General features: G+C 39.6%; 1 protein-coding gene and 1 long non-coding RNA gene across 18 annotated transcripts in view; one reads left to right on the forward strand and one right to left on the reverse strand.

The window, feature by feature from the left end:
• Window positions 1-22212, forward strand: part of TMEM232 (transmembrane protein 232) — a 248986-nt gene that overhangs the window by 199868 nt on the left and 26906 nt on the right. For 8 of the 15 annotated variants that reach the window (XM_072788111.1, XM_072788114.1, XM_072788162.1 and 5 more), the window contains 2 exons: window positions 11837-11930; window positions 15562-16185. The exons of 4 other annotated variants lie outside the window; for them this stretch is intronic. In XM_072788111.1, coding sequence (XP_072644212.1) covers window positions 11837-11930; window positions 15562-15753 — 286 coding nt within the window. In that variant the 3' untranslated portion in view covers window positions 15754-16185. Of the gene's footprint in view, window positions 1-11836; window positions 11931-15561; window positions 16186-22212 lie in introns of those variants that run through there. 3 more of the 15 variants (XR_012012612.1, XR_012012609.1, XM_072788142.1) reach the window with 2 other exon arrangements.
• LOC140611412 (uncharacterized) overlaps window positions 1-22212 on the reverse strand; it is an 86279-nt gene that overhangs the window by 51510 nt on the left and 12557 nt on the right. For 2 of the 3 annotated variants that reach the window (XR_012012628.1, XR_012012629.1), the window contains exons 2-3: window positions 16410-16526; window positions 9843-9986 (exon numbers count right to left, since the gene is read on the reverse strand). This is a non-coding gene — a long non-coding RNA (uncharacterized lncRNA). Of the gene's footprint in view, window positions 1-8347; window positions 8616-9842; window positions 9987-16409; window positions 16527-22212 lie in introns of those variants that run through there. The other variant, XR_012012630.1, reaches the window with a different exon arrangement.

Genomic DNA, 22212 nt, shown 5'->3' on the forward strand with positions numbered 1-22212 from the left:
GAAGAAAAACAAAAATAAGCAGGTGGGAGTACATCAAACAAAAAAGCTTCTCCACAGAAAAAGAAACTATCAAAACATGAAAAGGTAACCTACAAAATGGGAGGAAATATTTCCAAACCATCGATGTGTAATAAGGAGTTAATATACAAAAAGTATAAGGAGCTTAATACAACTCAGTAGCAAAAAAAGAAAAAATCCAACTGTAAAATGGTCAAAAAAACTTGAATAGACCTTTTTTCCCAAAGAAAACATACAAATGGCCGTTAGGTACAAAAACAGGTACTCGGCATCACTAATCATCAGGGACATGCAGAGCAAAACCACAATAAGAGATTCCTTCACATTTATAGAATGTCTGTTATGAAAAAGACGAAGGATAGGTGTTGGCAAGAATGCGGAGAAAAGGGAATCCTTGTGCACTCTCGATGGGAATGTAAATTGAGTACAGCTGCTTTGGAAAATAATGTTGGAGGTTCCTCAAGAATTAAAAGCAGAACTGCAGTGTGATCCGGCAATTCTACTTTGGGGTATATATCCAAAGGAAACAGAAATCGTTATCTTCCAAAGATATTGCACCCCCATATTGACTGCAGCACCGTTTATAGTAGCCAAGGTGTGGAAGTGTGTCCATGTCTCGGCCACTAAGTGTCCACTGACGGATGAATAAGGAAAGGTGGTACAGACGCGCAGTGGGATATTAGCAGCCGTAAAGGTGGGGGGGGCAGGTGCCATTTGTGACAGCATAGGCTGACCTGGAGGGCGTGATGCTCAGTGAAATATGAAATAAGCCCAACAGAGAACAACACATACTATATCCTCCCACTTATACGTGGAGTCTAAAAAAAGCAGAACTCATAAAAACAGAGAGTAGGTTGGTATTTGCCAGGGGTGGGAGGGAGGGAGAAATGGGAAAATGTTGATCATAGGGTACAAACTTGCAATTATGAGATGACTTAAGTTCTGAAGATTGAATATATATCCTGGTCATGCTGTTAACATAGTCAGCAATGCTGTGCATATATACGAGCAGAGAGTAAGTGTTCCCATCACATACAAAAAGTGCTGGTTATTAACTAATTTTGTGGTAGCCATTTTGTGACACATACCTGCATGAAATCATCATGTTGTGTGCCCTGAATTTACATGGTGTTACATGGCGATTCTGTCTCAATATTGCAGTAGAACTGAGGGAGTCTTTGAGGAAAGAAGTTAAACAGAGGGCTCCAGTAGACAAATAAGGAAAATTTAAGCTTCCCAAAGAGGGGGGAAAAAAGTATACAATTTATTGGAACAAGTTTGGAATCAGTGAAAAGTGGTGTCCACAGTGTTTTTTGAGGATCATCAATCTATGATGAACATCAATAAGGAAAATAGAATATACTAGAAAAAAGAAAGCCAGCCAATGAGTAGGGGTGCCCACTTCCTCTGCAATAAATAAAGTAAGTAAGTAAATAAGGAAGTAAAATGTGAGATAAAGGCACAAGTCATTCAGTTTCCAAACAAGGATGTAATTCTGGGGGTACGTTTTGCTCGTTGGGTGACTCCACAGGTTATTTTAGTTTACCTGAGATAAAAGCATATTTCACAGGTTCAGTAGATGCTTCAACACTGACTCATGCAGGACTTGAGGGGCCCGAGGCAGGGGCACGCCCTGCGTTCCTGGAGTAAACCTCCTGTGTGGTGGGAGGCTCGCTCCACACTTGCATGTCCTTAGACGACCTTGGGAACCTGCAAAACCGTAACCCTGTCCAAGGAACTGTGTCATGGCTCGTTGTTTCTCTTGGGTAAATATTACCGCGCATCTTTCATCCTTGACATGTTAAACTGAACAGGTTCTAAATGTGTCTTAAGAAATCTGTGATCATCCTGCGAAAAGGAGAGGGGCTGATTATCCCAAGTTTTTATAAGAAGTAGCGCTCAAAGACTTAAGTTTTAGAAGTCTCTGCTGGTGTTGGGGTGGAGCCTGATGGGGGGAGGGGTGCTCCCCTGGAGAAGGAGAGCGGAGGCTCTGGGGCAAACAGTGTGGTCTGATCCCCTGGGTCGCATGGGGACAGAGTTCCCCTGCTTGGAGCGCATCTGGAGAAGTGGCACTGCCTCTCTGGGGACAACAGTTAACAGGCAACATTGAGCTGCCCCCACTTATCAGCGTAAGGGCAGAGGCAGCCCCTAGGAGCAGCTAAACTGGACGCCAGCTTTTTTTTTTTTTTTTTTTTTTTTTTTGCATTTTAACATAAACTCCAAACCCCTGCACATCCATAGGACTGCCCTTTGGGGACAAACCAGCACCAGTGACAGCCCAGAGAGACCCTTCCCCAGGGGATCCGTGTGGATTCATGCCATGCTGGGTCCCTAAAATTTGGAGTTTTGAGACTCAGCCAAATTGCCTGGATAAAACACAGGAGCACTGTGCTGCCAGGTGGGCAGATGGGTCAGACGCAGACGGGGTGAAGCAGAGATCTGAGGGATGCCTGGGACAAATGAGCGGAGACTGTTCACTCCTCTGTGAGAGCTCCCTGAATACCAGCAGGCCCAAACTCCCCTCTCTGGGGACAAATGATCTATTTTTGCACTGCCCATCAGCACAGGGCGACCTCAGTGAAGTACAACATCCAGAGTGGAGGTTTGAGCCACTTAAACCAAGCTCCCCCTCCTGTACTCCACAGGTGCTTTTCCACTAGGGCAAGAGCTTTTCCACTAGGGCAAGAGTGCCTGGAGACAGAGCAGCAGTGGGCCACTCCCACAGAAGAGCAGCACATACCCTTCCTCTCCCTCCCGCTCCCCCACCTTGGAGGCCTGCCCCAAGTCTACTGACCACAGGCTGCTGAAAAGCTCCAGCTTCAGGGGAATAGGATCTAGCCTCTTTCAACAAGCAGACCAAAACACACCTAGTTAAAAACTCCTCACACAGTGGAAAAGGTCCAAGCACTCACCCCCACAGGCAAGGAGAAACCGTAAGGGACTGACCTGAGGGGAAGGGCAGCCAAAACAGCAGCAGAGCGAACAGCATACCAGAGACACTTCCTGAAGCCCCAAGCCCTGGACAGCATATGACCTCTTCTTACTGTAGCCATTACTCTTAGGAGCAAGAACCATAATAGGCTTTCCTGACACACAGGAGACAGAGACCAAGACAAAATGCCAAGATGGAGGAATTTCATCCCAAAAGAAGAGGTCACAGCCAGGAATGTAATCAAAACAGATGTAAGTGATATGCCTGAACCAGGATTTAAAACAACAATCATAAGGAAGAGTAACGGGGCTTGAACAAAGAAGACACCAGGGAGCCTCTTACCACAGAGATACAAGTCCTCAAAACTAGTCAGGCTGAAATATAAAAATGCTATAACCAAGAGGAAAAACTGACTGGATATAAAGATCACAAGGATGGAAGGGGCACAAGGACAAATACATGATATAGAAGATAAAATTCTGGAAAACAATGAAGCTGAAAAGAAAAGGGAAAGACAATTATTGGATCACGAACGTAGACTTAGGGAACTCAGTGACTCCAGAAGCCATAATAACATTCATATCATAGGCGTGCCAGCAGAAGAGAGGGGGGAAAGGGAGCAGGGTTATTTGAGCAGTTTATAGCTGCCAGCTTCCCTAATCTGGGGAAGGAAATGGACATCCAAATCCAGGAGGCACAGAGAACTCCCCTCAAGATCAACAAAAGCAAGCCAACACCAAGACCTTTTGTCCTAGTAAAATTGGCAAAAAATGGAGATAAGGAAAGGTTCCTGAAAGCAGCCAGAAAAGAAATCCCTAATCTACAAGGGAAGACAAATAAGGTTAGTAGCAGATCTCTCCACAGGGACCTGGCAGGCCAGAGAGAGTGGCGTGGTATCCTCCGCCTGTGGAATGGGAAAACTATGCAGCCAGGAATTCTTTCTCCATCAAGGCCGTCCTTCAGAATAGAAGAAGAGATAGAGTTTCCCAGACAAACAAAAACTAAAGGAGTTCATAGCAACTACCCAGCCCTGCAAAGAATATTAAAGGGGACTTGGAGTGGGAAAGACAGACCAAGAGTAACAAAGACTCAAAAGGGCACCGACTTCACAGATAATACAATGGCACTAAATTCATTTCTATCAGTAATCACTCTGAGTGTAAATGCTCCAATCAAAAGACAGAGGGCATCAGAGCGGATAAAAAATAAGATCCGTCTATATGCTGCTTGCAAGAGGCTCATTTTAGACCTAAAGACACCTGCAGGTTGAAAGTGAAAGGATGGAGAAGCATTTAACCGGCTATTGGACATCAAAAGAAAGCTGAAGGTGCCATCCTTCTATCAGAAAAACTAGATTTTAAACCAAAGACTGTCACAAAGATGAGGAAGGGCATGATCATAGTAAAGGGGTCTACCCAACAAGAAGATCTAACAATTGTAAATATGTGTGCCCCAATGTGGGAGCACCCAAATATATAAATCGATAGCAAACTCATCGATAACAATACGATAATAGCAGGGGAGCTTAACATCCCACTTCCTGCAATGGACAGATCATCTATGCAGAAAATCTACAAGGGAACCATGGCTTTGAATGACACGTGGGACCAGATGGACTTCACAGATAGATACAGAACATCCCCCTCCCAAAAAAAGCAGCAGAGTACACATTCTTCTCTAGTGCACATGGGACATTCTCCACAATAGATCACAAACTGGGTCACAAATCTGGCCTCCACAAATACAAAGTGATTGAGATCATACTGTGCATATTTTCAGACCGCAATGCCATGTACTTGTCAGCCACAAGAAAACATTTGGGAAGACCACAAATACATGGAGGTTAAAGAACCTATTAAAGAAATGAGTGGGTCAACCAGGAAATTAAAGAAGAACTAAAAAAATACACAGAAACAAATGAAAATGAAAACACGATGGTCCAGAACCTTTGGGATGCAGCAAAAGTGGTCACAGGAGAGAAGCACAGGCTGCCCCAAGAAGCAGGCGGGATCCCAGGAGGGGCGGGGATGCCCTCAGGCTCCCAGGGGCACTAATGGAGGAACTGGGCCCGGGGAGAGTACGCCACACCCCGCGGGCCGAGCTCCCTAAAGGGCTGGAGTGCGCGCCGCCCAGGGAGCAGCTCAGATGGCTCAGGTGGGCTCCACGGTGAGGGAGCAAGAAATGACTCAACACAACCTAACCTCACACCTAGAGGAGCTAGAAAAGCAAAAGCAAATAAAGCCTAAAGCCAGTAGAGGGAGAGAAATAATAAAGATTAGAGCAGAAGTAAATGATACAGAACAAACAAGAGCAGCAGAAAAGATCAATGATACTAGGAGCTGGTTCTTTAAAAGAATTAACAAAATTGATAACCTCCTAGCCAGGCTTATCAAAAAGAAAAGAGAAAGGACCCAAATAAATTAAATCACTACTGTAAGAGAAGAGATCACAACCACCACCACAGAAATACAAACAATTATAAGAGAGTATTATGAAAAATTTATGCCAATTAATTGGGTAATCCAAAAGAAATGGATAAATTCCTAGAAACATATGAACTACCAAAGCTGAAACAGGAAGAAATAGAAAATATGAAGAGACCCATAACCAGCAAAAAAAAATGATTTAGTGGAAAAAAAACAAACCTCTGAACAAACAAGCCCAGGACCAGATGGCTTCCCAGGGAAATTCTACTAAACATTTAAAGAAGAGGTAATACCTATTCTTCCCAAACTGTTCCAAAAAATAGAAGTGATGGGTGTTTAGGAGGGCACTTGTGTTGGACATGGGTATTACATGTAAGTGATGGATCACTGAATTCTCCTCAAATCAATATTTCACTGTGTTAACTAATTAGAATTTAACTAAAAATTTGAAGAAAAAAATTAAAACAAATTTAAAAATAGAAATAGAACAACTTTCAAACTCATTCTCTGAGGCCAGCATTACCTTGATTTCAAAACCAGAAAAAGACCCCACTATAAAGGAGAATTACAGGCCAATATCCCTGATGAATATGGAAGCAAAAATTCTTAACAAAATACTGGCGAATGTACTAGCAGTACATTTATTCACCACAATCAAGTGATATTTATTCCTGGGCTGAAAGGGTGGTTAAGTATTTGCAAATTAATCAATGTGATACACTAAATCAATAAAAGAAAGGATAGGAACTATATGATCCTCTGAATAGATGCAGAAAAAGCATTTCATAAAGTAAAGAATCCATTCTTGATAAAAACCTTCAAGAAAGTAGGGATAAAGGAAACATACCTCAACATCATAAAGGCCATGTATGAAAGACCCAGAGCTAATATCATCTTCAATGGGGAAAAACACAATCTTTCCTTTATGGTCAGGAACAAGATAGGGATGTCCTCTCACACCACTGTTACTCAACACAATAATAGAAGTCTGGGCCTCAGCAATCAGACAACAAAAAGAAATAAAGGGCGTTCAAATTTGTAAAGAAGAAGTCAAACTTTGACTATTTACAGATGATATATTTTAAGTAAAAACTGAAAGACTCCACCAAAAAATTGCTAGAACTGATACATGAATTCAGCAAAGTTGTAGGATACAAAATCAATTGCACAGAAATCTGTTGCATTTCTTTACACCAATAATGAAGCAGCAGAAAAAGATGAAATACTATTACTATTTACAATTATACTGAAACCCGTAAGATACCTAGGAATAAACCTAACCAAATAGGTAAAAGATCTGTACTCTGAAAACTATCGAGCACATGTGAAAGAATCTGATGACACAAAGAAATGGCAAACATCCCATGCTCATGGACTGGAAGATTAAATATTGCTAAAATGTCTCTACCACCCAAAGCAATCTACACACTTCATGCAATCCCTGTCAAAACACCACCAGCACTGTTCACAGAGCTAGAACAAACAGTCCTGAAATTTGTATGGAACCACAAAAGACCCCAAATAGCCAAAGTAATGTTGAAAAAGAAAACCAAGGGTAGAGGTATCATGATTCCCAACTTCAAGTTCTATTACAAAGCTGTGATCATCAAGACAGAATGGTACTGGCACAAACACAGACACGTAGATCAAGGGAACTAAAGAGAACATTTCAGAAATGAACCCACAACTATATGCTCAATTCATTTTTGACAAAGCAGGAAAGAATATCCAATGGGGGGAAAAACAGTCCCTTCAACAAATGATGTTGGGAAAGCTGAACAGCAATATGCAAAACAATGCAACTGGAATGCTTTCTTACACCACGCACAAACATAAATTCAAAGTGTATGAAAGACCTAAATGTGAGACAGGAATCCATCAAAATCCTAGGGAGGAACACAGGCAGCCTCCTTGACACTGGCTGTGCCAACTTCTTTCTAGACATGTCTCTGGAGGCAAGGACACAGAAGCAAAAATGAACTATTGGGATGTCATCAAGATAAAAAGCTTCTGCACAGCAAAGGAAATAATCAACAAAACTAAAAGACAACCTAAACAATGGGAAAGGATATCTACAAATGACATATCTGATAAAGGATTAGTATCCAAAATCTATAAAGAACTTATCAAACTCAATGCTCAAAGAAGATGTAATCCTGTTGAAAAAAAGGGGCAGACAACATGAATAGACATTTTTCCAAAGAAGACATCCAGATGGCCAGCAGACATGTGAATAGATGCTCAACATCACTCATCATCAGGGAAATACAAATCAAAACCACAATGAGATATCACCTCACACCTGTCAGAATGGAGAAAGGGGGGAAGCCTCCTATAATGTTGGTGGGAATCCAAACTGGTGCAACCACTCTAGAAAACAGTATGGAGGGTCCTCAGAAAGTTAAAAATAGGCCTACCCTATGACCTAGCAATTGTACTATTAGGTATTTATAAAGAATACAAAAATACTGTGTCAAAAGGGGCACCTGCACCCCAGTGTTTACAGCAGCATTATCAACAATAGCCAAATTATAGAAAGAGGCCAGGTGTTCATCAACTGATGAATGGCTAAAGGAGATGTGGTGTGTATACACACTGGAATAGGACTCAGCCATCCTAAAGAATGAAATCTTGCCATTTGCAGCAATGTGGATGGAGCTAGAGAGACACTAATCATCGCTGGGTGGGAGGCGAGCGGAGTTGAGCTAAATGCATGAAGGGAATGAAGGAGGGCACTTGTGATGAGCGATGGGTGTTGTGTCTTAGTGCTGTATCTCTAAGTTCTGTTCCTGAAACCAATAGTAGACTATTGTTAACTAACTAGAATAAAAACTTAAAAATAATAATAATAAAGATCATCTTGAAATAGTCTGTGAAAGAAAAATTGCCCCAGAGATTAAACGAAGACGACTTTATTCAAGTCTTGGATAGAGGACAGAGACTGAATTCAAATCCTCTGAGACAGAAGACAGGAGGATTTTTAAGTGCTGAGGGGAGGTAGCCGAAAAGCTGTAGTGGATGTTAGAGGAGGGGTGGTCAATGTGATAAGGTCGTCGGTGCTTGCTGTCACTTTCAAACTTAGGCTCCTACTCTACCGCAGAGACTAGAAGGTAGAGGCACTGTCTTTATTGATTGCATGGGATGTCCAAGGGCCTAGGGTGAGGAAGAGGTTTGTCGAAGGTTTATTAGTCAACCTGAGGGGCAAGTTAAGGCTTTCTTGCTCAGTTGGGCCTTGTGTTCTACAAGAGAAAGACAGAAAAGACACAGGAGAAGGTCACGTGAAGACAGAGACACATGGGACTGTTGTGTCTGTAAACCAAGAATGTTAGCCATAGAGGCCAAGAGAGGCATGGAATGTGTCCCTCCACCACCCCACCCTGCGGCTCCAAGGGAACCAACCCTGCCAACATTTTGATTTAGGTCTTTTGGATTCAAGAACTGTAAGAAAATGGATTTTTTTAAAAAGTCTATCAATTTGGGGTCATTTGTCATGGCAGACCTTGGACTGTTACACGAGGCTTTCTAACAGGTTTCTCTCCAGTTCCCATTTAACTGCAAACATCAAAACTGTACATCTCATCAATGACTTCATTGTTTTGTCCTCTATTTTCTTTTATTTTTTCCTTTTTTTTTTTTTTTTTTTTTTTTAGCACCAGCTAAAAGCCATGGCTGCTTCCTCTGCATTCTTTTTTTTTTTTCTCTGCATTCTTTGGATAATGCTGATGATAAGGATAATACAGCTGAAATGTGGCTAGTGTTTGCCCCATCAAACATTCTTTATGCTTTATTGTTTATTTTCCTCATAAAAACATAAGGCAGGTACTATTATTTTTAATATTTAAAATGAAAATACTGAGGAACAGAAGGATTAAATAGTACTAAGTAGCAGAATGAAAATCTGCTTTGATATCTGACTGCAGGGCTCACGTGCTTAACCCATTTCCTTTATTTTTGTTTATATTACTGAATGTTTATGTCTCATGTTGCCTCTATTATAAATATCTACACATTTTTAGTACAAACTATTCAACTGAGATAACTAAAAATCACAGATGCACAAGGATATCCATTTAATCTTCCTATTTTAAAGGTTTTCTAATATTATTTATATTGTAATACATTTCTTTCAACTTTTATAATTCAAGAAGGAATTGAGGCAACTTGCATGAATACTTTAACCTTTAAATAATTTGAAAGTTCTGTCTTATTTATCTTTTCACAGCATTTAACACAATTCTTTGAATGTCAGAAGTGCCCACATTTTATTGAATGAATATAGTTAAGCCAAGTACCAGCCCCCAGTGGTCTCCCAATTTCCAGCATTCTAGTGCCATATTTTCCTTCAATCTTTCAATAGAATGACTCAGGCCTCTGTTGAATGTACCGTGGGAAGCCCATTGCTCTTCTTCCCCACAATACTTCTGAATCTTATGAATTAGGAGAGGGGACCAGCTATGTTGACCTACCACTTGAGTTGTTTTCCTCTGAACTCCTCCTATTGGCTTCATTCTGTGACTTGTCCCCTGAGATTGTCACCCTCTTGACGCCCTGGATGCTGTTCACTGTTCCGCTGACAGAAAAGTGCCATCTGGTAGACTCCTACTCATGGCCTGGAATGTAAGGGGGATGAAAGCATATCACAGTTTTCATTTATTCATTCAAAAATCCACCAAACACACAGGCACTCACTGAGTAGACACTCAGTGTCTGGTGGCACTGCGCTGGACGCTGAGGGGACCAGGGGACCAGGGGTAACCAAATGAGAGTCCTCACCTTCAAGCACTTCATGCTCTAGTCAGGAAAACAGAAGTCCCACAGGTGCACAGACCAATATGAAGTTACAACTGAGTAAGGACAAGGAAGGAAAAGCCAAGGGTAGTGGGCTTGAGTGGTGGGTGAGAAGAGCCCTGGAGAATGGAGGAGAGCACATGCAGACAAACCGTAGTGGCGTGGAGCAAGGAACACTGCAGCAACTGCGAAAAGCCCATGTGCTAGGAATGCATAGGCCTCGGCCAAGAAGGGAGAGAAATGAGTCTGGGGAAAACATGCCAAGGCCCCTTTACCAGCTGCACAGTCTACTTCAGGCCTCTTCAATGACAAATGGGATCTCAATCATAAAATTAATTGGGAGTTATGAACACTTCCAAGTGCAGGATTGACATGATACCCTTTGTATTTTGGGGAAAAAAAATTCTGGCTACTGTATACAGACAAGAATTAAAAGGGTGAGGCCTGGTGGATGCAGGGATTCCCAAAAGGAGGTGTGGGTGCAGGTGAAAGATGATGGTTTAGAGCAGGGAAATGTCAGTGGAGATGAAGATAAATAGATTTGAGAAGCATTTGGTGCAGCATAAAGCAAGAGGACCTGGTGATATGAGGGAAGCATAGGATATCAAACATATAAAGCTAGCTAAAATGGTAGAGGCAGCAAATTGAAAAAAAAAATTTAGACTCTGCAGTCTTAAAAAGTGATCAGACTTTTGACCATGGAAAATTTTCATGAGCTATGTCTCTTCTTGGTCTCCTAAGAGCTTTTACTTTAAACCCACTCTCTTTCCTTTAAAACCACATTGTCTGCCACCATTTTGTTGCTTTATGTATTTCTGGACTCACAATCATTTCTTCATAATAACTTTAATATAATACAACTATTACATGGACAGTTTAACACTAAATCCCCACTACTTTGGGGCCTAGATTTGCATTGCCAACACTTCTATTGAACTGTCACTAAACTCTCTGCCATAGTTTCACCCTTAGCACTACAAAGGCCTTGGAGAAGTACTGAAATCAAAGTTTTGTTTTTTTTAGTATATCTTAGAGCAAATTCTTAGGCTTAGACTTCCACCGGAACTTCCAGGGTCATGGAGTTGTATATGGCTGTGGGCACTTTCATCTCCCTATTGAGCAAAATTATTTCAGGCTTCCTTAAATCTTCATATCCCAACATCTCCTGTGTTACTGACCCACTGTAGTATTTATACAGGAAAAGATGACCTTTTTATTATTTTCTAGTCCTCGTACTATGTATCATTCTGTACCCATAATAATGTTAGTTTAGGGTGCCTGGGTGGCTCATTCAGTTAAGCGTTTGCCTTCAGCTCAGGTCATGATCCTGGGGTCTAGGGATGGAGTCCCATATCGGGCTCCCTGCTTAGTGGGGAGTCTGCTTCTCTTTCTGCCCCCCGCCCCCTGCCCCACTCGAGCTCGCTCTCCCTCTTACCCTCATGCTCTCACTCAAATAAATAAATCTTTTTAAAAAATGTCAGTTAAGGTATCCCAAAATGACTTACAGAAATTAAAAGCTATATATAATAGTCTACAAAGAATAAAGATAGTACTTTATGTTAACAATTTAGCATCAAAATGCTTAGTAACGAAATGACTTGCAAATCCATATATCCCTTGGAGGAGGAATATCTAGACCTAATATTGGCTCTGTTCTTGTGCTATTTTGAAGGGAACGTCCTTTTCTATCAGAACATCCCCTGTTTTCTTATCCGGATTTCTTCACCAAGGCTGATGAAGAGTTGACGAGAATTGTTGACCATCATGTAAGACTTACTTCCTTAAATTAGCAGCAAAAGCTTTGTTCTTTAAAGGCACTTTGAATTAGAAAGTGTGGTTGTGAGATTGAAACATTAAGATGTGGAACATACACATAAAACCATGATTGGGCTTTGCCAAACTTAATTATATCTGACTGTGCTATCTATTTAGTTCAGTGCCTTTATTGGTTTCCATAAAATTTGGTTTTCTATCATTTGTGAGATACTAGCCTTATCCTGTTTCCTGAATTCGTTACTGATTTCTTGTGACAAGGATCTGATATTGAACACTGATTTCTTTTATAGTGTAGTTTTAATAACAGAACAAAAATCTTTTGACTCAATTTTTGGTGACCATTCTTTACCCTTGAAATGTTAGAGGGACTTTAATTACTTTTTCTTGGTATGAGTTAAACAAACAGTGGCAATACAAGGCCATTCACTTAATTAAGACACTTTAATCCATTGAGCTATATTGAGTCAATTATTTCTTATAAAATCATTTCATAACTGCTTCTTTTTAGGAGTTGAGTTGGAATATGAGAGAAAGTATTTATTTTCTGTTTTTCTTTGAATACAGAATGGTCTAAATAGCATACAACATGTGTTTTAAATTAATTTTATCACCAGCATTTCAGTATTATGTATCATAATACTATTTATATTTCCATGATTAATCACTATTGAATTAGTGATCTTTTGAGAAAGAAAAATGATTATTTCAGTTACAGATTCCACTGAATAGTTATCATGTAGCTAACATTGAAGTGACTCTAGCAAAAGTATTGGGATTTGGAGACTGGAATCACAAAACGGGAGCTGTGGTATTGTTCTTTTATTCACTAATGAAGTTTCTGCTAAACCAGTATATTATATATTCAGGGCATTATCAAGAATCGGTAAGGGTTCGTAAATTACAGCATCTGTATTTTACTATTCACCTCAACTAAATTATCTAGGATAGATTACAAGGGATAGGAAATTGCCAATGTGTATATATAAATATATGTAGTGTAGTTTTAAAAACAGAACAGGGGCACCTGGGGGGCTTAGTGCTTGAGTGTCTGCCTTCAACTCAGGTTGTGGTCCCGGGATCGAGTCCCGGATCGGGCTCCCCGCAGAAGCCTGCTTCTCCCTCTGCCTGTGTCTCTGCCTCTCTGTGTCTCTCATGAATAAATAAAATCTTAAAAAAAAAAAAAACTCCACAGAACAAAAGTCTTTGACTCAATTTACAGTGACCAGTCTTTACTCTTGAAAGATTAATAAGACTTTGATCACTTTGTAATTAAACACATCTTCCTAGGGCTAAAGAGACAGAGGACATTCTTTTGAATGGTAGAGAGGAGGCCAGGAAATAAAAAACATTACCTTTTTTGCTTTCCAAGGATAGGTAATTGCTGCCTTGGATCTGTTGATAGTGTATCCAAATTGTTTGATATGTGGCTAGCCTCAGCAAATAGTTTGTAGTATTGATTTGGGAAGGTTTGTGGAATTCTTTCCAAATACTACATTTTAAAAAAATAATTCATGTATGTCTCATTTCCCTTCAGAGAGCTTCAGCAGTAGTGCTCTGTACATATATTTGCTTTTGTATTAGTTAATGTGATCCTCCCAACCTGTAAAACATATCAGTAAAATGGTAGTATACAGTGCAGTTACTTGCCCAAGGTTTTGAGGTTAGTAAGTGACTGAGTCGGCACGCAAAACCAGATTTCCAGACTCCAAACCCACCTTTCTATTCAGGTTTTCATAGTTGCTTAATTTTTTGGTTTAAAATTCCTAATCCAACAGGGGTGGAAAGGTGGAATCTGTGGTATTGATAAGAAGCAAAAACACGCATAGACTCCAAGTTTAACTGTCCCATGAAGTCAATTGAATTTTATCAAGTGGCGACAATAGGCAAACAGTCAGGCACATACCTCTAATTATTACATCAGCATATATTAAGGTGCCTGATGCACTGCTGGTATTCCACAGCCTGGTGATCAAAACCTGACGGAATGGGCTAAATAAAGCAGTAAATGGTGCTTCTGTTTCCCATCAGCATCAAGCATACCTATGTCCTGCTTGCTGCATTCACAACTGATGATAATAATGGCAGATAAAAGTAAAGACAAGACAATGGTTTAACCAGATTGAATTTGTCATGGTCAACAGAGACATAAAGGGGGAAGAAAAGTTTACTTTTTTCCCGGGGATAACCGAAAGAAGGATCATAATGTGATGGTGAATTTCAGCTATGCCACCTTCTCATACCAGCGTTACAGAAGCCACCTCCCAGGCATTAGCAATATACACCCCATTACTGCTTTTGTACATGCTGTTTGGGAAACCAAAGAATTCTATTTTACTGAGAGTTCTTAAGAATTAGTCCTCTGTTGATTTTTCACAATGTAAAGATCAAGGTCACGAAGTACAGTGAAATCTCTCCTATAAGGTAGATTAGTTGTCTTTGTTTATAGATATTGTCATTATTACACCAACTACCACTCTCATGCTACAACATAAAATTGGTCATTTTGCCAAACAGTATTATTTAGTTTGTTCTATGACAAAAATTATATGTCACAGATGGGTATTATAGTTATCAAGGTAACTTTGTATTTCTTATGTCTTTAAAATTTAACTGGGGGTAAGAACAATGAAGAATATAGTTTTATTAAAATCTCTTGTTCAATATTTACTCTGAGTATGTTTCAAAAGGAAAGCTACTAAGAGATTTGATGTGAATTCAATGTGATGTTTAGTCCTGCTTATTAATATCTATATACCTTAAATAACAGTTATAATCCATAGCACTAGTTTATAGTAATTTATAAGTTAATTGATAGGTCATCAAGGATAGTTTGGTTGTCTGTGAGTACTGGTGGGCTTAGGGTAACAAAACAAGAAATAAGCAAGGGTAGGAAGTGTCTTTAGAAATTTCCAACATTTCATGCTGAGGTCATTCTCCTCTGGACGTTTTTATCCAGCTTGAAGACAGATTATCATCTCTTTCACCACTTTGTTCATTAAAGATAGAGGGAAGAAGGGTCCTCCTGATGATGTTTGGTTGATTTATGGTTCTTACTTCCAACTACTGAGTTTTAGAACTTTTGCCTCCAGATAATGCTATTATTGTCATTAATTAACATGTTCAATTGAGGTGAATCCCTTAGAAGTCTCCACATTTGTCTGTTACAGAATCAGCATTTGTCTTCCCTTTAATTTCATTTTCCACTTCATCTACAATAATATCAAAATTGTCCTTCTGCCTTAATCTGGTTTTTCTTTTTACTTTGGCTTGATTTTTCACTTTACAATTCCATGATGTCATGTAAATACCAATATTGATGAAGAAATGAAATTCCTTTGTAATATAAAAAGTAAATCCTATTATTTCTTCCTTTGAATTACTATTATTAAAAATGTTAAGAGGGAACACCAGCTTCTTTTTCTCTTTTTTGAGGGGAGGGAGTGAGATAGCCTCCCTGAGTGTGGCCAGTGTTTTTCCAGTTATGGTTGGGTTCAAAGTCCAAGAATCTCTGAGAAAAACTGAGGAGATAATTGGATAATAGGATCTGCATTTTGAGAAGCTAAAGTAATTTTTTTTCATTTTTTTCATGGAAAATCATATGACACTTTCTCTCTGTGACAGTGGCAGAAAGAGCTTGAGATTCGACAGAAAGAAGATGCAGCATGTGAGGCCCAAGAACGTAAAGACAAAGAATTACAGGAAGAAAAACACTTCAGAGAAATTATGAAGAGAAGAGAAGAAAAACTCCATAAGCAAACCAAACCCTATGAACTTCCTCCTAGGACTGAAGTAGTTTCATTAGAAATAAAATGACAAACCCCACAAAGAACTGAAGTTCATATGACAGAAATTGCATGAAAGAGACCAAGATAGCTAGATGTTAGCAAACATTTCTTCTAATTAACTGGAAGCCATTTCTTAGGAATTGTTATCCTAGTGCAGACTTTTGAATAGTTATACCTTAGTCCTAAATTAGCAGTTCTTACTTGCATTTGAGTGAAGTGATTCTACTAAACATTTTCAAAAAAATGGCTAGAGCTTTTCATAATTGACTTTTTTTCTTGTGATCATACAGCCTATGTAATCAATGATTCTCAGAGCATTGGTTTTCAGTGGACAGTTAGATGGAAACGAATTGCAAATTATTAATGAGCCACATTAAGAATTGTTTCTTGAAAATAGAATGCGCACCAATGGATACTCCTATATTAACTATTATACAAATTAAAGAAGTAAGGCACCTGCTTGGATTTGTATTTCCTTCTCAACACCACATCAAACTATATGTCAGAAACTTGAATTTGAAAAGATGCAGTAGAGAAACAACTTTGGACAGATCAGTCATCTCAAGATGATTTGGTCTTTGGTGGATACCAAAGGAGCTCACTGAGAGGCACAGGTTTTACCTTTTGTCAGAAGAGTTTATGAGGATGGGTGTGGATGGTCTTGGAAGGTACAGGAACACCTACCGAGGGATTCAGCCAATTAGGAGTCATTTTTAAAATCGCATTTCAATTCTTCTGTAACTCCCATTCAATGGATAAGAATATTGGGTTGGTGTTCCCATGATGGCTCACGCTCCTTTTCTGAAAAATATAATGATCACACCTCAATTTCTCTGATACTCAAAAAACAGTTACTTTGTAGGGGGTGTTAAACTCAAATGCCTACCAGCTTAGGAAGGTAGCATAAGTCAAAGGGGCCATGGACTACCTACCCCACCCAAGTAGAGTTCCCAGCTACACTAGTCTTTCAAGAAGGAGATCTTAAATAAGGTTACTTTTTAAAATAAAAGTTGTTAAGTCTTAAAAACGTTGGCAACTGACTTCTTAAAATCACATAATTTTGGGATAAATTTGTGACCCATATTATGTGAATTGACAGTATCATTCTTTAAGACAACAATAACACCATAGAAATATGGAAGGGAGGAAGGGTGTCTTCATTATATGGATTCCCAATAGGGATGTTTCAAATATATGTTGCTCTCCCCAAACCTTTTATGTCATCCTTGTCTCCTCTTACGGAGATTAAGTCAGTTCTCAGAGACAGTACCTCCCAGTGCACCTTTCCAATGAAGGTATCTTCATTAGTCTGTGCTTTCTTCACATATGAAAGGAAATCTCTCCTACAGCAGGCCAGTCAGTCTCCTTTTCCTGAATTTCATCCTGTGGAAAATCTTGCTCCATCAACTATTCAGTATCCCCCTTGAAGGAACGAATCCCTTATCCCTCACTTCCACCCACAGTTTTCTACCGTCCTTCCATTCCAACTGCTCTCTCCTCGGCCCTGCAGTGGTAGCAGCCTCACCAGCCCGCCCTTTTAGGTCATAACCTTTCTGATAGGTTGTGAGAGAGGAAACCCCTGGGCTGGGAGTTGTGGGCAGGGAGCTCTGGAAACTTCACTACCACTTAGAAGAATGTCAGCAAATCCTGCTGTTTCAGAACCACTTTCACACAAACCTGGTGCTTCCAATTCCTGCACCATTCAGGTGCTCAGGGGCATGGATTAGCCTGCCTTAAGGCTCCCCCACTGCAGGCAGGTTTTTTTTATTATTTTTCTACCCTGCTTAGTCTGTTCCCACTTGTTCATCTGCTTCCTGACTTCCACAGTTTTCTTAGTATTTCCCAGTGTACTATCGTATTTTCTCCTTATGGATTTATGCCTTTAAAAAAAGTAATTCTTTTTCTATCATAGTAGTGGAGATTTGTAAGGAAGCAAAAAAAGAATAGTGTGTGTGTGTGTGTGTGTGTGTGTGTGTGTACATACGCACTCATATGGAGAGGGAGAGAGATGATTAGTCAGAATGTTTATACCTTTATTCTTAAATTATTCTCTAAAATTATTCTTTAAAAGTCTTTGAATCTGGCAACACACATCTCTCCTCATTTTCCTCCTATACCTTGGAATGTTATATTTTTCCATCTCTTTGTGTCTTCCTCAATTTCTTTCAGAAGTGTTCTATAGTTTTGAGGGTATAGATCCTTTACATCTTTGGTGAGGTTTATTCCTAGGTATCTTATGCTTTTGGGTGCAATTGTAAATGGGATTGACTCAGATACAAATGCAATGAAACGCCGGGACACCTGCACCCCGATGTTTCTAGCAGCAATGGCCACTATAGCCAAACTGTGGAAGGAGCCTCGGTGTCCAACGAAAGATGAATGGATAAAGAAGATGTGGTTTATGTATACAATGGAATATTACTCAGCTATTAGAAATGACAAATACCCACCATTTGCTTCAACGTGGATGGAACTGGAGGGTATTATGCTGAGTGAAGTAAGTCAGTCGGAGAAGGACAAACATTATATGTTCTCATTCATTTGGGGAATATAAATAATAGTGAAAGGGAAAATAAGGGAAGGGAGAAGAAATGTGTGGGAAATATCAGAGAGGGAGACAGAACGTAAAGACTGCTAACTCTGGGAAATGAACTAGGGGTGGTAGAAGGGGAGGAGGGCGGGGGGTGGGAGTGAATGGGTGACGGGCACTGGGTGTTATTCTGTATGTTAGTAAATTGAACACCAATAAAAAAAAAAAATGGGAAAAAAAAAAATCAAAAAAAAAAAAAAAAAAAAAAAAAAAAAAAAAAAAAAAAAAAAGAAAAGGCTGGGGCTTGTGGATCTGGGTTCCCATTCTAACTATGCCTCCTGCTAGCTGTGAAACATTGGGTATGTCACCGAACCCTCTGGAGCTGCAGGTTGCTCATTTATAAGATGGGTACAATTTGTGTAAAGAGTGGCCTCAGTCAGAACTTAATGAGGAAAATGTCATTTTAGGAGAGAATTCAATGTAAGGAATTGTTTGAAAGGTGTTAGAGAATTGAGAACATGAAAAAGAAACATAAAAACAACACTAAGTGCAAGAAACTGCTTCCACCTCTATGGCCCGAGCATCAGAAAGAAAGAGGGCTGGATTATTAGAGTCCAGAAGCATGAAAGACAAGCTGCAGACAGTGAGGCCCAGCCCTCTGACAGGAAGGTGCTGCCCTACTGCTGCGGGGACCTGACAGGGCACAATAAAGCAGTTTGGGGGACGTGGAAAGAAAAGGGAACAAGAACAAATCGTCTATGGCTCAAATCACGCTGCAGAAGAGCAAGAAAATGGGAAGAGTCAGAGTCTTCCTTTGCCATCCTGAGCTCTTCCTCCAGTGCCCCTGTCCCCAGTATCACAAAGCAGATGGAAGGGGGGGGGTTTGGGGCTGAAAGACATTAGTTAAATAACTGGAAAAAGAAAAACATGTAGTATGATATATATGTAGAACATACTAGTCCATGCACTACAAGTTAATCCAACCCCTTTTTTCTTCTGCATTTTTGGCCCTCTTTTCTGTAAGCTTTCTGCAGACCATAAATAATAAATAAATAAATAAATAAATAAATAAATAAATAAATAATAAAAAAACAAACAAACAAACAAACTTGGAAGAAAGGATCACTTTCTTTTAAGTTAATGTAAATGTAAAGCAAGTTTATTATAACTTATCTTTATTACTAACCCTTATCCTTCCAGTAAGCACTTAATCTAACACGAACTGAACTCTTTGTCATTTACTTTTCGTATTGATTTTGCCTCACGATTCCCCAAGTGTTGTCTGAGTCTCAGGCTGGGTTGGGCACCAGGTGGAGTCTCTCAGTGACTCCAGTATGTTCGGCTGATGGTTTCTGAGCCCTAGTTACTTATTTTCCCAGTCTTCTCACTTCAAGTTGGTAGGAGGAAGAAAGAGAAGAAGGAGAAACATATTCCGTGTATATTGACTCATCTTTAAGTGCCTCCATTGCTTGGAAGTGTTACCTTCCCTGGGTCTAAATCCCTTTCTACCTAAAACTCATTTCCATGACTCGTTTCTATGCTACTTTCACTCTATGTTTACACTTATTTTGAAAGAAGAAAACCAGGTCTTCCTACATTAATTTACTATGAATTCTCTATAGATCTCTCTTAACAACTAACAGAGCAGCTTCTTTTCCACATAAACTACCTAATAAATGTTTTACCTTACTGAGAATGAAATATTTATAGGAATTTTAGCCAGTTTTACTAGGGTATTAGAAATTAAAAGACATACATTAGGGCACAAAGAGAGAAAAGACAAATAGTAAATAAATTCTGAGTAGCAGCAACAAGAAAATTAGCATTTCCCCTAGTGCTATTTAGTAAAGGTAAATCAAAAGATTTGGAAAGGTTTGTGGGGCATGCCAAAGACAAGTTTAGGGAAGAAAACACCCAAAATAAATATCTGTACTCTGACATTACTAAGTGGGTGTTTGGGGGCATGAAGAGGTAGTAGAAAAACTCAGAGCAACAATTTTAGAAACTCTATCATAACGTTTAGCAATTATAATACAAGTAATTGATTCTTCTGTTCTTACCAGTAAAAATCCTCTCTGGGACATACGATGGCAACTGTCTACTAGTTGATTATGATGATCTTTCTCACTTTTTTGGAATCTTTTATATCAGTAAATCCAAAGAAAGTTACAGTGTATAAGTAGTAAATGCAGTTCCTTCTTTCCATGTACCACCACAACCATCCTGCTATGTCCATACCACATAGTCCGATAGCAAGGATTTACAGTAGTGACACTTTTGACATTTTAAGTTGGGAAATTATTTTAATGAGCGTTGGGCCTTCTGTGTATTTTCAGCTACTTAAGCAGCATCCTTGGTCTCTACCCACAATATATAAGTAGCAGCCCTGCCTCCCCTCCCCCCACGCCCCCTCTTGCCAGTTCAGACCATCAAAAGTACCCTGGGGAATAGAATTTCTCCTGGTTGAGAATGACTGGCCTGTAGTTTCACGGACCTTGACTTCCAAAGTTAATTTCTTGGTGATTGCTTTCAAATTTTGTCCAACTGCTTATACAGGAAGCTCTCGCTTTTGATGAGCTGGTGACTCCCACTTAAAATCACCATAGGTCTCATGAAGTCACGTCATTCCTCCTCTTGTCTCCATTTGCTGAAGTGGAAATACGAACAAGAAGACCCCTATTTATTTTATATGTGATTGGTGATATTTATCACCTTTCCTGTGGGCTGAACACAAAGACAGAAGTCCTGAAAACCTGCTCTGCCAATGACTGTATAGGAAGACATGTCTAGGGGGACCTGGGTGGCTCAGTGGTTGAGCATCTACCTTCAGCTCAGTTCATGATCCCAGGGTCCTGGGATCGAGTCCGGCATTGGGCTCCCCACAGGGAGCCTGCTTCTCCTCTGCCTGTGTCTCTGCCTCTCTCTGTGTCTCTCATGAATAAATAAAAAAAAATTTTTTTAAGACACGTCTAGTAATAAACTCAGCCCACACTGTACTTCACAGTCTTAGGCTGGCCACTTAAGACAAAGTATTTCTAAGTCTCCTTGTACTAATTCTAGGTATCTTCTCTGACATGTAGGATGTGTTTGGAAATTTAGAGAAAAACTCATTTTAAATTATCATCTTCTATAGCATAAATTCACATATTTATATAGTTTTGCAAATTTTGTTGATGATTTGGTTACTTTTGAGCTACATGCACTTTTCATAGTGACATAGATTTCAAGGATAATTTGGCTCTAATGTTATTCAAGCTCACTTTTTCCTCCAATCATTCTAGCTAAGGGACCTATTTACATAATATAATACCTAGTGCCTTGTTATTTTTTTATTCCTGCTTCATTGGAAAGTCAAAAGTAAACAAAAAGAAATGCATTTCCAGAGCACTTTTTAGTTGGAAGATCTTTGTGGTATCCAACTTTCTAGTGAAATTTCCCAAGCCTACTCTACATTGGAAAAGGCAAGTTCTTTTTTATGAATTAATGAACATGGTAGGGGTTAAACACAGACTACTAGAATTCCTGTGATGCCTTGATTATTTACTCTCAAGTTTCCTATTAAAGACATTTCTTTCATTTCATTGGAAAACTGAGTTTGACTAAATGCTAAATTCTCAGGAGGACTGACCACTGGTAGCTTCCTGGTGGGCCCACACAACCAAAAGCCAAAGAGAAATATATTGCCGAGAAATCATCTTTCTTTTAAGTTAGCCATCAATCATTCCCCATACCCGGGTTAAGGAGAAGGGTGAAAATAAGTCTAACACCTAGTTATTCTTTAATTACCTTGAAGAAAAACCCTAGAACCAATGACGACCCTTGGGGCCAACACGGATGAAACCAATACTCATGAAAATAGGGAGATGATAAGGAGGAATGAAATAGCTCATAAGATGTTAGTGCTAGTGCTTAGAATCAACAATCCAGCACTTTCATTTTACAGATGAGAAAACTGAA

Source organism: Canis lupus, chromosome 2, assembly GCF_048164855.1.
Source record: "Canis lupus baileyi chromosome 2, mCanLup2.hap1, whole genome shotgun sequence".
Lineage (NCBI taxonomy): Eukaryota > Metazoa > Chordata > Mammalia > Carnivora > Canidae > Canis > Canis lupus.